Source organism: Ursus maritimus, unplaced genomic scaffold (genome assembly GCF_017311325.1).
Source record: "Ursus maritimus isolate PB19 unplaced genomic scaffold, ASM1731132v1 scaffold_4, whole genome shotgun sequence".
Classification (NCBI taxonomy): Eukaryota; Metazoa; Chordata; class Mammalia; order Carnivora; family Ursidae; genus Ursus; species Ursus maritimus.
In genome coordinates, this window is record NW_024426552.1 from 67,986,577 (window position 1) to 68,001,159 (window position 14,583).

General features: G+C 37.3%; 1 protein-coding gene across 3 annotated transcripts in view; it reads left to right on the forward strand.

Moving 5' to 3' along the window:
* The window catches only part of IQCG (IQ motif containing G), a 45,687-nt gene that overhangs the window by 4,940 nt on the left and 26,164 nt on the right, over positions 1 to 14,583 (forward strand). For all 3 annotated transcript variants that reach the window (XM_008708407.2, XM_008708409.2, XM_008708410.2), the window contains exons 3-5: positions 1,016 to 1,286; positions 5,947 to 6,161; positions 8,422 to 8,550. In XM_008708407.2, coding sequence (XP_008706629.1) covers positions 1,016 to 1,286; positions 5,947 to 6,161; positions 8,422 to 8,550 — 615 coding nt within the window. The remainder of the gene's footprint in view (positions 1 to 1,015; positions 1,287 to 5,946; positions 6,162 to 8,421; positions 8,551 to 14,583) is intronic.

The following is a 14,583-nucleotide window of genomic DNA, read 5'->3' on the forward strand; positions in this document are numbered from 1 at the left end:
AGGCATCTGAAAATTTGGGGCAGGAAGGTCTACTTCCAACATGGCTCATTTACAGAGCTGGGAAGTTAATGCTGGCTGTTGGCAAGAGGCCTTATTCCACACCCTCACAAACTTCTCCAAAGAGCTGCTTAAGTGTCCTCATGACAAGGCAGCTGACTTCTTACAGAGTGAGAGATATATGAGAGAGAGTAAGGCAGAAGCTGCAATGTTTTTTATCACTTAACCTTAGAACCCACAGTATCTTCCTGGTTACATAGATTAGTTGGTTCTATTAATGTGGGGGACACGCTAATAAAGAATACAAGAAGATAAGAATCATAAAGACCATTTTGGAGATTGGCTACTACATACTGTTTTTGTTTTTAATGTACTTATTTTTTTAAGTGAGCTCTATGCCTGATGAGGGGTTTGAACTCACAACCCCAAGATCAGGAGTCACATGCTCCACCGACTGAGCCAGCCAGGCACTCCTGCCACATTCTGTTTTTCATTAATCATGAGACACTTGATTAGCATTTAAAGATGTTGCAGAAAAAAAGTTGGGCTCAAATTCAAATTGTTTTTTTTTTTTAATATTTTATTTATTTATTTGACAGAGAGACAGCCAGCGAGAGAGGGAACCCAAGCAGGGGGAGTGAGAGAGGAAGAAGCAGGCTCATAGCGGAGGAGCCTGATGTGGGGCTCGTTCCCATAACGCCAGGATCATGCCTTGAGCCGAAGGCAGACACTTAACGACTAAGCCACCCAGGTGCCCCTCAAATTCAAATTGGTTAACCCATAGTATGGGTTACGTAGAGTCATTGAACAGTAAGTGGCTTGCCTTTGGTTGGTCAGGATGTCACAGGGAGATATTTAGTAGAACCACATGTCAACTCCTACTCTCATTCTTTATCTTGGTTATATGACGATATGGACTTCATAGGAGCCAATCTATATGCTGCCTATGCTTTTGAGTTGAAGCAATTTTTAAACATATGGTGGCTGACTTATTTTTTCTTTCTTTCTTTTTTTTTAGAGGCCAAATAGAAGCCTCAAATCTTCCATCAAAAGTCTGGCATTCTGAGGTGACAGTGTCAGTGACAGGCAAGCCACCCAGTGCTGTAGAAGAAGAAGAAGAAGAAACAGCTGAGGAAGCAGACAGAGAAGTCATCCCAGAAATCACAGAGCCATTTTCCATTCTAGATGTGCTGAGGATCTCCGCAGTTCTGGATGATACCACAGCCCAGCTCTCTATTCTAAACTATATCATGCCAGTTCAGTATGAAAGAAGACAAAGTATCAGCATGGTATATGCACTCACCATTATGTAATTTTTGCCTTCTTTCCTTTTTACTTCTCTATCACTTATAGTACTTATGCTATCAAATTTAATATGGGAAATAGCACCTTTTTATCTCAGATAAAAAGGGCTATAGTAATTACCTGAGATATATACTCTGAATTGATGGAGTGAAATAACTCTAGCTCAAGATACATTTCCAGTCAGAATATCCTTTTCTTCCATTATGTTGGTGTTATTCAAAAAGGCCTATAGTAAATCAGTATAAATACAGTATATATACTGAGAGTAGCCAATTTACTGAATTGCCCCACCTATCTTATATTTCTTAGCTGCTGAAAGCTAACTGAACCCTCCCGGGAGGAGATTCAGTTGGACTTTCTCAGTGTTTCTTTATTCTAAAAAGACTTTGTTGTATTGTTGAATATGTTGCAGCCTGCTTTTGTGAATATCTAGCCAGGTCATTATGTCAGCCATTACATTTTCAGTGATGTTATAGACTCCTCCTCAAAATGCTATTTGAGTTATCAAAAAACTCGGTAGTGAGCAAAATCTTTATAAATTCTTAAGTTCTTTAAAAAATTTTTTTTGAAGATATGTGTATTTATTTGAGAGAGAGAGAGAGCACATGAGCCGTGGGAGGGGCAAAGGGAAAGGGACAGAGAGAATCCTCAGGCAGATTCCCCGCTGAGCACAGAGACCTACGCAGGCTCCATCCCAGGACCCTGAGATCATGACCTGAGCCAAAACCAAGAGTCAACTGACTGAACCACCCAGGCACCCCAAGCTCTTGTAAATTTTAATAACTTAGGTTATAGATATAAAATGAAAAGAATTTATTTATTTATTTATTTATTTATTTATTTATTTAAAGAGAGAGAACGTGAGAGCAAGTGGGGGTGGGGGGTGAGGGGCAGGAGAGGGAGAGGGAGAATCCCGAGCAGGCTTCATTCCCAGCGCAGAGCTGGACATGGGGCTTTATCTCACAACCCTGAGATCATGACTGAGCTGAAATCAAGAATCAGATGCTTAACTGACTGAGCCACCCAGGCGCTCCAGGAAAAAAACTTGTAAGTACAAATACACATTTATTATGTTCAGCAAAATTATATTATATAATTTGTACGGCATACATTATTTCTGAATCTCTTAACAAATGAAAATTGCTGTATAAACAACAGAGTAAATTGCTTTCTACATCTAACAGAAGAGAAGTTCGTATTTATTGTAACTAGATAATTAAATTTCCCTCTCATTGCACCTTACCATTTTTAAATTGTTGTTGTTGTTGTTGTTGTTGTTATTATTATTATTATTATATGTATAGTCTGGCTTTGTAAAGCTTTTATTAACGTTTAAAAGTTAAACAAAATTTTAATAGGACACTGGATTTGGAGTCAGGAGATCTTTGCGGTTTAGTTGTGTACTATGAACAGTTCATTTCACTTTCTTGGTCTTTATGTTCTTATTTGTAAAATGTGATGGAGCTTTTTGCGTCTTTTTTTTAAGATTTTCTTTTTAAGTAACCTCCACACCCAGCATGGGACTTGAACTCACAACCCCAAGATCAAGAGTCGCATGCTTCACTGACTGTGCAAACCAGGGGCTCCTAACATGTAATGGAGTTTTAACTAAACGATCCATATCATCCCCGCCAATGCTAACATTCTATGAATTTTGGGGTAGTTTTAATATGACATTAATGGGTATATCAAGAATTTTGTAACAAATTAATTTTTTAATCAATTTATGAAAGGTGAAGAGATTGGAAACCCAAGAACTAAGCCTTTCAATGCATTTAAAATAAAAGTCTAATTCATACATTAATCTAGTTAATAAATAGTAAAGAAGAGTCTAGGGATTCCTTCCTGTTCATTGTATACTTTCAGTAAGAATCAAAAATAAAAAGGTATTTAGTTAATAAGATAAAGTCTTATGATACTTATCAATGATACTTACTGTGTCAGGCTAAAAAAGGGTAATTTGCCTTCGTAGAAACTCAAGAGAGGATGGAAAACCCAAATTTATAAACAATTCAGCAGTGGTCACCATTTCAATAAATTAAAGAACAAAACTTTTGCACTATTTTATTCTGGTTTATGATAGTGATCTTCACCCACAAGATTTTCTGACTTAACAGAGGCCCTGCTTATGATTTCACAGTAGTGTATATAATAAAGGCTTACACTCTTATCTTTTTTTTTTACCCCCTTTCCACTCTTGATTAATAGAAGCTTAACAGCTCTTTCCTCAGTATAAGTTAGTTCCACAATTTTACAAAATTGCGAGTCTTTTAAAATAATTTTTTGTTTTTTTACTTCATAATACTAGTGGTTCTAACTTACAAATTTTACAATGCCATTGCTCTCTAAGGGCATAGGATATATATCTTAAATCCTTAGTATGTATGTGCATGTTTTCTTTCTCCAAAGGCTTCATTCATATTGTTTAGTCTTAGAACAACCTTGGGATGAAAGGTTAGTTAGCGTTCTCCCTCCTTTATAGCTATTTTTATAGCTAAGGACATCTCCAAATAGATTTTCATTGGTAATATCATGGAATAGAATGATTAAAAATATACTAATGTACCAGATTCTACCAGAAGTGGGAGCAATTGGGCCAAAATTTGGGAAGAGCTCCCCTGTAGGGATACTGTTTCTCTTATCTTTTCCCTTAGGGTCTAATACCCTCCTTGTACATAGTGTGTGCTACATAAAAGTATTTTTTAGTGAGGGGCGCCTGGGTGGCGCAGTTGTTAAGCGTCTGCCTTTGGCTCAGGGCGTGATCCCAGCATTCTGGGATCGAGCCCCGCATCAGGCTCCTCTGCTGGGAGCCTGCTTCTTCCTCTCCCACTCCCCTTGCTTGTGTTCCCTTTCTTGCTGGCTGTCTCTCTCTGTCAAATAAATAAATAAAATCTTTAAAAAATATATATATATATATTTTTTAGTGAATGGACTAAAACATTTAGCTAGTTCCTTTAGGTTCTCTCTTTAAAAAATTCATGTTATTTGTAGTAATCAGTAAATCAGGCTGCTTGACACAGTTGCCTCCTTTTCCAGATGCCCAAGCATAAAGGTAAAGGAAAAATAGGGAAAAAGAAGGAGCTTCCTAGGTCTTACACTTTCCCCTTTCCTATCTAGGCGAGATCTAAAATAATAACCATCCTTAAGGTTTTCCTTAAGTCCAGGTAAGTTTCAGTTTAACTGTTGAAAATGCTACTTTTCTGTTCTCTTTGTAGCCAGTCAAATTAATTTTAATTTAAAGGAACATTTTAAAATTTAATTCTTTTTTTTTTAAGATTTTATTTATTTATTTGAGAGAGAGAGGGAGCGCAAGCGGGGGGAGGGTTACAGGGAGAAGCAGACTCCCCACTGAGCCCGGAGCCTGATGCAGGGCTTGGTCCTGGGACTCCAGGATCATGACCTGAGCTGAAGACAGTCACTTAACCGACTGAGCCCCCCAGGCGCCCCTTAACATTTAATTCTTAATTAAGGCAGCATTTTGTTTTGTTCTTGCCTACAAATGTTTTCCTCAGATCTGAATCTTTGCTTATTGTTGATGTAAAGAAAAATGTAGTTGAGTCTGTGTTTATTAACCATTCATGGATCATTTTTTAACATTTCTGGGCTAGTTGAAGTTAGCTAAGGAGGACCTAGGCTTTATGTATCAATATGCAGATAAACCTTTCTTCTGTGCATAGGATCGGCACAAGAATTCAAGTAATCATAACAAGTGCAGCACTTACGTAGTTCTGTGTGCTGTTCTAAATGCTTTATGTATATTAATTTATTTAATCCTCTAACTCTGTGAGGGCAGGTATTATAATCCCTATTTTACCAATGGGAAAATGGAGGCATAGAGATATTAAACCGTTGTCTAAGTCAGTATGGTTTAGTAAGAAAGCAAGCCAGGATTTAAATAAGGAAGTTTGGTTTCAGAGTCCATAGGTATAATCACTAAAAGCTGAAGCTTTTAGCAACAGATTAAATAGGAATGATCAATTAAAAGACATACGCTATTCCTCTGGTTGATGCCTACCCCTTAGTGTTCAAGTTTCGGTCTGAAAAATGAATTATTTTGGCTTTTCCCCAATGACCTTCGAAATGTATACCACACCACTAATTTTACCAAATTATGCTCTTTGCTATGATATTCCTTTCATTCTTTATATTTCATATTCATTTGTTCAATGAACATTTGAGTTTTCTATGCCCTAGACATTGTTCTAAGCAATGAGACTATAAAGATGGCTCCATTTATTATGCAGTCTTGTTCCAAAAAGAATTTGAGGTGAACCAAGATCTCTAAGACGCTGTCCCTTCCCTCATAGAATTTACAGCCTAATGGAGACATTTATAGAAATAATTTCACCGTGGTAAATATCTGCTAATAGAGATATTTCACAAATAACTTTACCTTTAATCTTAGTCTTAATGTTTCCCCGCTGTAAGTTGAGGAAAGAAGATGAGAGGAATGTTGTCTAAAGGCAGGAAGGAACAAAATAGCAGGACATGATTTACGTGGCTGAAGAAAAGGGTAGTTTTCTTGTGTGTTGAATATAAGTGGCAGAGGTGAGGTTGAAAAATGTAGGCAGAAGCCCTGGTGTAGCATTGTTTCTTTACTCTTTTAAAATCTGTCTTACATAAAACATCATTTCTTGTTTTTAGAAGAAAAACAACAGCTTAGAAAAACTTTCAGAGACCTCAAGAATCTCAAAAATATCCACTCCATTCTTACCTAAAGAAGAAACCAAGTTGCCAGAAATCCAAAAAGAAAGCCAGTATACCGACGAGTTTAACAAAATGCAAGATCCTGTCTTCAAAACACCTACAAGACAGACCATAATGTCTACGGAAATACTGAAGAAAATTCAGATGGATAGGTAAAGAAGGAGAGCATATTCAGAAATGTAATAGTATATTCATTATGGATGAAAAATGGGTGCAAGCGTGGCTGACTGCTGTCTCCTCTTAGGGATTGGTCATTAGATGCAAAGATACTGCTGATAGTGGGATTAGCTAAGACTGCCTAGAGAAAGTGTGGTACATTTGAAAGTATGGTGGCTATATGATCATGGGCAAGTTGTTGAGCCTTTGTTTCCAGTTTTTACAAGTGAAAATAATTTTGGCAACTTTGCAGCATCAGTGTGAGGATTAAAAACAGGGCTGCAGCCAAGTGCTTGGCACAAATTGGTAGCTGTTGTGATGCGTTATCCATGAGTAAGAGACACCATCCAGGTAGCCAACTTTTAAGCTGAGTTTTAATCCTGAGAATTTCTTAAAGCAGTCTCGGTTTCCATTGTCTCATTATTCAGTTTTTTGTCAGGCTTGCTGACAAGGAAGCCTGATAAGTTTAAAAGACGATGTAATGTTATGGTAAGAATTGGTAAATGAATATTTATAGAAATTACCCGGGGCCACTAGCCATATCCAGCCTGTAGTCTGTTTTTGAAAATAAATTTTATTACAATACAGCATTGCCCATTTGTTTACATATTGTTTCTTGCTGCTTTCCTGAGTAGCAAAGCTGAGTAGTTGCAACAGAGAATTTGTGGCCTGCAAAGCCAAAAATACTTACCATTTCCCCCTTTATAGGAAAAGTTTGCTAACCCCTGCATCAGAGGGGTAATGTTTCTTGTGAAATCAGTCTGGCTCAGATTTGTATACATGACAGAAAGGTGTCCTGCTTATAAACACCAATCTAGTTCATGTCTTTTTCATTCTCTGTGAGATGGCTCATATCTTTTCAATTGTTTTTTTTTACTTTGGTGTACTTAACTTTTTTCTTGATATAGTTATTGAATCTTTCTGTTTGAACTATTGCCAATAAATTATTATGTAAAATAGTGAGTGTAATTCTTAGTGACTCTATATGAAAACATTAAATAGTAGTTTTTAAAATTCTGTACCTATGAGGATATTATAAAAAGTAATGGATGGGGCAGTTAGGTAGCTCAGTTGGTTAAGCATCTGCCTTTGGCTCAGGTCATGATCCCAGGGTCCTGGGACTGAGCCCTGAGTGGGGCTCCCTGCTCAGCAGGGAGCCTGCTTCTCCCTCTCCCTCCGCTGCTCCCCCTGCTTGTGCTCTCTTGCTCTCTCTCTCAAATAAATAAATACAAATCTTTAAAAAATAAAATAAAAAGCAACAGTCAGGAAGCCTGGATTATATAGTTCTACCTTTTTCTCAATTTAGTTATGTGACCTTGGGCAAGTCATTTAACCTTCCTGAGCCTGGGTTACTCATCTCTAAAATGTGAGTGGTTTATTAGCTCTTTTATTTTTTTAAAGATTTTATTTATTTCTGGGGGGGGGGGCAGTGGCAGAAGGAGAAGCAGACTCCCCACTGAGCAGGGAGCTTGATGCAGGGCTCCATCCCAGGACCCTGAGATCATGACCTGAGCTGAAGGCAGATGCTTAACCAGCTGAGCCACCCAGGTGCCCCATTAGCTCTTTAAATTTTTTTTAAAATGACTTAACTTTTGCAAAATTATGAAATATTTTTAAAATGCAGAAAAATATGAAGAATGAAATAATGAATACTTCTGTGTGGAACCACCAAATCTTAACATTTTACCATGATTACTTTAGAGGTTTTTTTTTAATAAAATATTTAAGATACAATTGGAGCCTCTGATGCTAGCTCCCTCACTCTTCCCCCAAAGACAAACTCTCTTCTGAATTGGTGTTATTCTCTTACATTCTCTTGTGATACTTTTGTTAGGTATGTATGTGTTTTATTTAAACAATACAGTTTTATATGTTTTTAAATATTATATACATAATATCATACTGTACATTCAATGTTTGTTAGTTCTTGGTATGTAAACTTTGTTAGGTTAAGGAAGTTCTCTTTTATTTCTAGTTTGCTTAGAGTTTTTGTTGTTTATTTTCAAATGAGTGGATATTGAATTTTGCCAAATGTCTTTTCTGCATCTGTTGTGATGGCCATATGGTTTTTCCCCTTTGCTTTTGTTTATGTGTTGAATATAGACTTTCTAATGCTAAACTATTCTTGCATTCCAGGAGTCATTCCGACTTAGTTATGATTTTCATCCCGCATCTTAACCTGTGTGACTTCTGTAGCCCTTTGTAAATGTAAGAAAATATACCTTATTAACTCATCCTTTTTGTGTCTCCTTACAGGCAATTTTTCAGTGATATAATTACAAATACCATGCAGGAGTTGGAAGAGTCAGGCACTTTCACCAGTCTCCTGAAAGCCCTGGGCAAAGAGAGGGAAAACAAAATGCATTTCTATGATATCATTGCCAGGTGCGAGTAATATTAGGTTTATTTGCTGTGTTGTATTTTTTTGGTAAGATTTTTATTTATTTGAGAGGGAGAGTGAGCAAGAGATTGAGAGAGAGAGTGAGAGACCAAGCAAGCGAGAGAGCGTACACACAAGCGGGGATGGGGCAGAGGGAGAAGCGGACTCCTCTTTGAGCAGGGAGCCAACTTGGGGCTCACTCCTAGGACTCTGGGATCATGACCTGAGCTGAAGGCAGACCCAGGCGCCCCTGCTGTGTGGCATTTTAAAGTGCCATAAAACTTTTACCAGAGGTTCTTGATTTCTAAAGCAAATCAAATTTGTGCTTCCCAGGGAAGATAAATAGACCTCAGAAATTTAGGTGCTAATCCTAGTTCTGCTGGGACAATAATTAAGATTTCTGGGCTTCAGTTATGTGTATCTACAATATGTCAAGAATATTCTTCCTATTGTACAGTAATCTTTTTTTTTAATGTTAATTCTGGTTAGTTAACATACAGTGTGATATTAGTTTCAGGTGTACAATACAGTGATTCGGCACTTCTCTCCAACACCTGCTCATCATGACAAGTGCACTCCTTAATCCTCATCGTCTTTTTAACCCATACCTGCCCCGCTCTGGTAACCATGGGTTTGTTCTCTTTAGTTAAGAGTCTGTGTCTTAGTTTGTCTCTCTCTCTTTTTTTTTCTTTTGCTTGCTTGTTTTATTTCTTAAATTCCACATATGAATGAATGAATGAAATATGGTATTTGTCTTTCTCTGACTTATTTTGCTTAGCATAATACTGTCTAGCTCCATCCATGTTGTAGCAAATGCCAAGATTTCATTCTTTTTTATGGCCGAATAATAGTCCGTTGTGTATGTAACATCTTTATCCATTCTTCAATCGATGGATACTTGGGCTGCTCCCATATCTTGGCTATTGTAAATAATGTTGCTATAAACATAGAGGGGCATGTATCCCTCTGAATTAGTGTTTTTGTGTTCTTTGCGTAAAAACCTAGTAGTGCAATTCCTAGATCATAGGGTAGTTCTATTTTTAACTTTTTGAGGAAACTCCATATTGTTTTCTACAGTAGCTGCATCAGTTTACATTCCCACCAAGAGTGCAAATGGTTCCTTTTTTCTCCACATCCTCAACCAACACCTGTTGTTTCTTGTGTTGTTGATTTTAGCCATTCTGTCAGGTGTGAAGTGATACCTCATTGTAGTTTTTTTTTTTTTTTAAGATTTTATTTATCTATTTGACAGAGATAGAGACAGCCAGCGAGAGAGGGAACACAAGCAGGGGGAGTGGGAGGGGAAGAAGCAGGCTCACAGCAGAGGAGCCTGATGTGGGGCTCGATCCCACAACGCCAGGATCACGCCCTGAGCCGAAGGCAGACGCTTTAACCACTGTGCCACCCAGGCGCCCCCTCATTGTAGTTTTGATTTGCATTTCACGGATGGTAAGTTTTGATGAACATCTTTTCATGTGTCTGTTGGCCATCTGTATGTCTTTGGAGAAATGTCTGTTCATGTCTTCTGCCCATTTTTTAACTGGATTATTTTGGGTTTTGAGTTTTAGAAGTTCTTTATTTTGGGCACCAACCTTTTATCAGATATGTCATTTGCAGATATCTCTTCCATTCTGTAGGTTGCCTTTTAGTTTTCTTGATTGTTTCCATCACTGTGAAGTAGCTTTTTTTTTTTTTTTTAATGCCGTCCCAATAGTTTATTTTTGGTTTTTCCCTTGCCTCAAGGGACCTATCTAGAAAAAGTTGCCACAGCCAATGTCAAAGAAGTTACTGCCTATGTTTTCTTCTAGGATTTTTATGATTTCAGGCCTTATATTTAGGTCTTTAATCCATTTTGAATTTATTTTTATAGATGGTGTAAGAAAGCGGTCCAGTTTCTTCCTTCTGCATGTTACTGCCCAGTTTTCCCAACATTCGTTGAAGAAACTTTTTCCCATTGGGTATTCTTTCCTGCTTTGTTGAAGATTGATTGACCATATAATTATGGATTTATTTCTGGATTTTCTGTTCTGTTCCATTGATCTATCTGTCTGTTTTTGTGCCAGTACCGTACTATTTTGATCACTACAGCTCTGTCATGATTCCAGCTTTGCTTTTCTTTTTCAAGATTGCTGTGGTTATTTGGGGACTTGTGTGATTCCATACAAATTTTGGGATTATTTGTTCTAGTTCTATGAAAAATGCTGTTGGTATTTTGATAGGGATTGCATTAAATATGTAGATTGCTTTGGGTAGTAGAGACATTTTCACAAGATTTGTTCTTCCAATCCATGAGCATGGAATGTCTTTCTATTTCTTGTTATTGTCTTCAATTTCCGTCTTCAGTGTTTTATAGTTTTCAGAGTACAGGTTTTTCATCTCTTTGTTAGGTTTATTCCTAGGTCTGTTATTTTTGGTGCAATTGTAAATGGGATTGTTTTCTTAATTTCTGTTTCTGTTACTTCATTATTGGTGTCTAAAAATGCAATAGATTTCTGTACACTGATTTTGTATTCTGCAACTTCACTAAATTTGCTTAGCAATTTTAGCAGTTTTTCGGTGGAATCTTTGGGTTTGAGATACATACCATATATATATATATATATATATATATATATATATATATATGGTATCATGTCATCTGCAAATGTGGAAGTTTTACTTCTTCCTTACCGATTTGGATACCTTTATAGTAATCTTTCTTAAGACTGAATTCACTGAAAATCCCTGATAGCAGGTGATAATAAAAAGCATGCCAAGGGAAGTGTTCTTTTCCAGAGCCTTTCAACTAATTCCAAAGATTTTCATACTCTAAGAAATTGAACGCAATCAAATGATGTGGGGACCAAGATAAATTTTTGTATATGAACCCTGAATACTCAGATGAGCGTGTTTATCTTGTTTGCACAGGAATTGTTTTTCCTTGAGTTATTTTCTCTTCCTTTGTCCCTTAGAATTGGTAATAAACTCTGTACTAGGGATATTTTGACGGTGAGATTGATTAATACGTGTAAAGCATTTAGGATAGTTCCTGGCACATAGTGTCTAATAATAATAATAGCTACTATTATAGATTTAACATTGTGAGCACATTTTGTTACTTAGTAATTTCAAAAAAAGCTAATCAAGTAAGAAAAATAAAAAAGAAATATATGTACCACTATTTGGAAGGGAGAAAATAATGTAGACAGTTTTCCAATGATTTATTTTACATATGTCATTATGTATGATAATTTCTTCTTTTAATTTTTCTTCTAAATAGATAGGCATCAATTTAGACTTATTTAAGTTGGAAAATTATATCTAGATTTGGACAAATCAGTAACAAATTGTTTAGTATTTTAACTATTGTGTAATTGGCACTTTTAAAATCACATACCTAGTGTTAGATATAAGATAGACAAGATTGTCTATTTAGTTCCTGAATAAGAGCTTTATGAGATAAAATGTGTATACTGTTAAAGAAATTATTCAGACCTGTTAAAATGGTAAGGAAGGCTTTATTCAGGACTGCTGTAATAGGAAGAGAGATTAGGCTCAACTCTGAATATAGTAAAGGCAGCTGAGGATTTCTAGACAGTGAGAACAGTGAGAGGGTCAGTGGATGGAAAATTACTAAGAGACATAAAGAGTGGAGGATTCTTTGTAAACAAATTTAACAGGATTCTTGCTGAAAGCAGACCAAAGGCTTAGACATCAAGGATGGCGGATGAGGAATTTGGTCAGATATCCAGGGTGATCAGATGTCAAGGGTGGGGGATTCTCTCTAAACTGACTTAATAGAAATCTTGCTAAACTGGGCTATGCAGGCTGAAGGCAGGGACTGGGGCCAAGGTCATGCCTAGTAGAGAAGGCGGCTCAGAGGAGCCTGATTAGTTTGGTCAAGGAGAGAGTCTTTGTCAATACCATAACATTCATCCTTTTAAAGTGTACAATTTGGTGTGTTTTGGTATATTCACAGTTGTGTAATCATCACTACTATCTATTTCCAGAACATCCTCATTATTCCAAAAAAAGAAAGCCTGTACTCATCAGTATTCACTCTCCATCCATCTCTTCTCAGCTCCTCTATTTAGTTTTAAATGAGGATTCTCTTGGTGGTAATGATCTTCACTAACAATAAAGTCTTACAAAATAATAAGAAAAGTACCAGTATGTAAATAGAAAAATGGGTAAAAGATAAGTGTGATGAGTGAGTCTTGGGGAAAGCCCCGAGGGCCTGCCATGAAATGATTTTTCCTTCTTCCAGGAGTGGAGGGTGTGAAGGACATGCTTAAAGTATGCATTCTACCTGTGAGATGCGTACGTATCTGCCCCTGAGTAAGAATTAATAACATGTAAAAATCCTCTGCTTAAGCCCCGTTTGGTTAAGAATCATTCTCACTTTTTTTTTTTTTTTAAGTCATCTCTATATCCAACGTGGGGCTCAAACTCACAACCTCGAGATCAAGAATGGTATGCTCTTCTGACTGAGCCAGCCAGCCACCCCTCGGTTATTTTTTAATATGTATCCCACTTTAGTATTATTCAGATGTGACAGACCATGTAGTTTTTCAAAGCAAAAGAAAGAAAATTTGTCAGGTTTTAAGGCTTTTGAGGTTTTGGTCAGAAGGTGGAGATGTATGAGGTATTAATTTCATCGTGGTCACTCAGTCTCTACTCTAGAAAGGCAAACAAAAGGAGCCGGAACAGCCCCTCCCCTTGCTGAAGCCGTAACCTGGATGCTCCTTATTGGAACTCATCTGTAGAATATAGGTCACTAAAAATGTGCAGACAACACCGGCACTATTCCCGTTTGTGGCAGAAAGGTGTACATAACTTAAATACTGTGTGAGTATTGTTTGGGCATTGCTTTTTTTTTTTTTTTATAGACTTCAGTTTCAGGTTTATAGAAAAATTGAGCAGAAAATAGAGTTCCTATATACCCTTATTAACATCTTACATTAAAGCAGTGCATTTGTTGTCATCGATGAGCCAGTACTGATACATTATTAGTAACGAACGTTCATAGTTTACACTGGGTATCACTTTTTGTGTTACACATTCTATGGGTTTTGACAAACGTTTGGTGACATGCATTCACCATTCCAGTTTTATTTATTTTTATTTTTAAAGATTTTATTTATTTATTTGTCAGAGAGAGAGCACAAGCAGAGGGAGCAGCAGGCTCTCTGCTGAGCCAGGAGCTCGATGCAGGACTCGATTCCCGGACCCTAGGGTCATGACCCGAGCCGAAGGCAGACACGTCACTGACTGAGCCATCCGGACGTCCCCACCATTCCAGTTTTATACAGATAGTTTCACTGCCCTAAAAATTCTCTGTGTTCTACCTGTTCATGCCTCCTGCCCTCCCTCTGAGTCCCTGGCAAGCACTGATTTTTTTTTTTTCTGTCTTTATAGTTTTACCTTCTTCAGAATGTCATGTAGTTGGAATCATACAGTACATATGTTTTCCAGATTGGTTTCTTTCTCTTAGTATTATGCGTTTAAGGTTCCTCTGTGTCTTTTCATGCTTGCCAGCTCATTTCTTTGTTAGCACAGAATAATATTTTATTGTCTGGATGTATCTATTCACATACTGTAGGACAACTTGTTTGCTTCCAAGTTTTGGCAATTATTGAATGAAACTACTTTAAATATCTATGTATAGGGTTCTTTTTTAAAAAAGGTTTATTTATTTATTAGAGAGAGAGCCGGGAGGAGGGGGCAGAGGGCGAGGGAGAGAGAAACTCAAGCGGACTCTACATTGAGTGTGGAGCATGATGCGTGGCTCAGTCTCATGACCCTGCAGTCAGTCCTGAGCCAAAACCAAGAGTCAGACGCTTTAACTGCCTGCGCCGTACCACCCAGGCACCCCTCTATGTACAGGGTTTTGTGTGGACGTAAATTTTTAACTCATTTGAGGAAATACCGAGGAGCATAGTTGCTAGGTTGTTATGGTAAGAGTATGCATAGTTTTATAAGAAGCTGCCAAACTGACTTTTGCATTCTCACCAACAGTGAGTGAGAGTTCCTGTTGCCCCACATCCTTGGCAGCATTT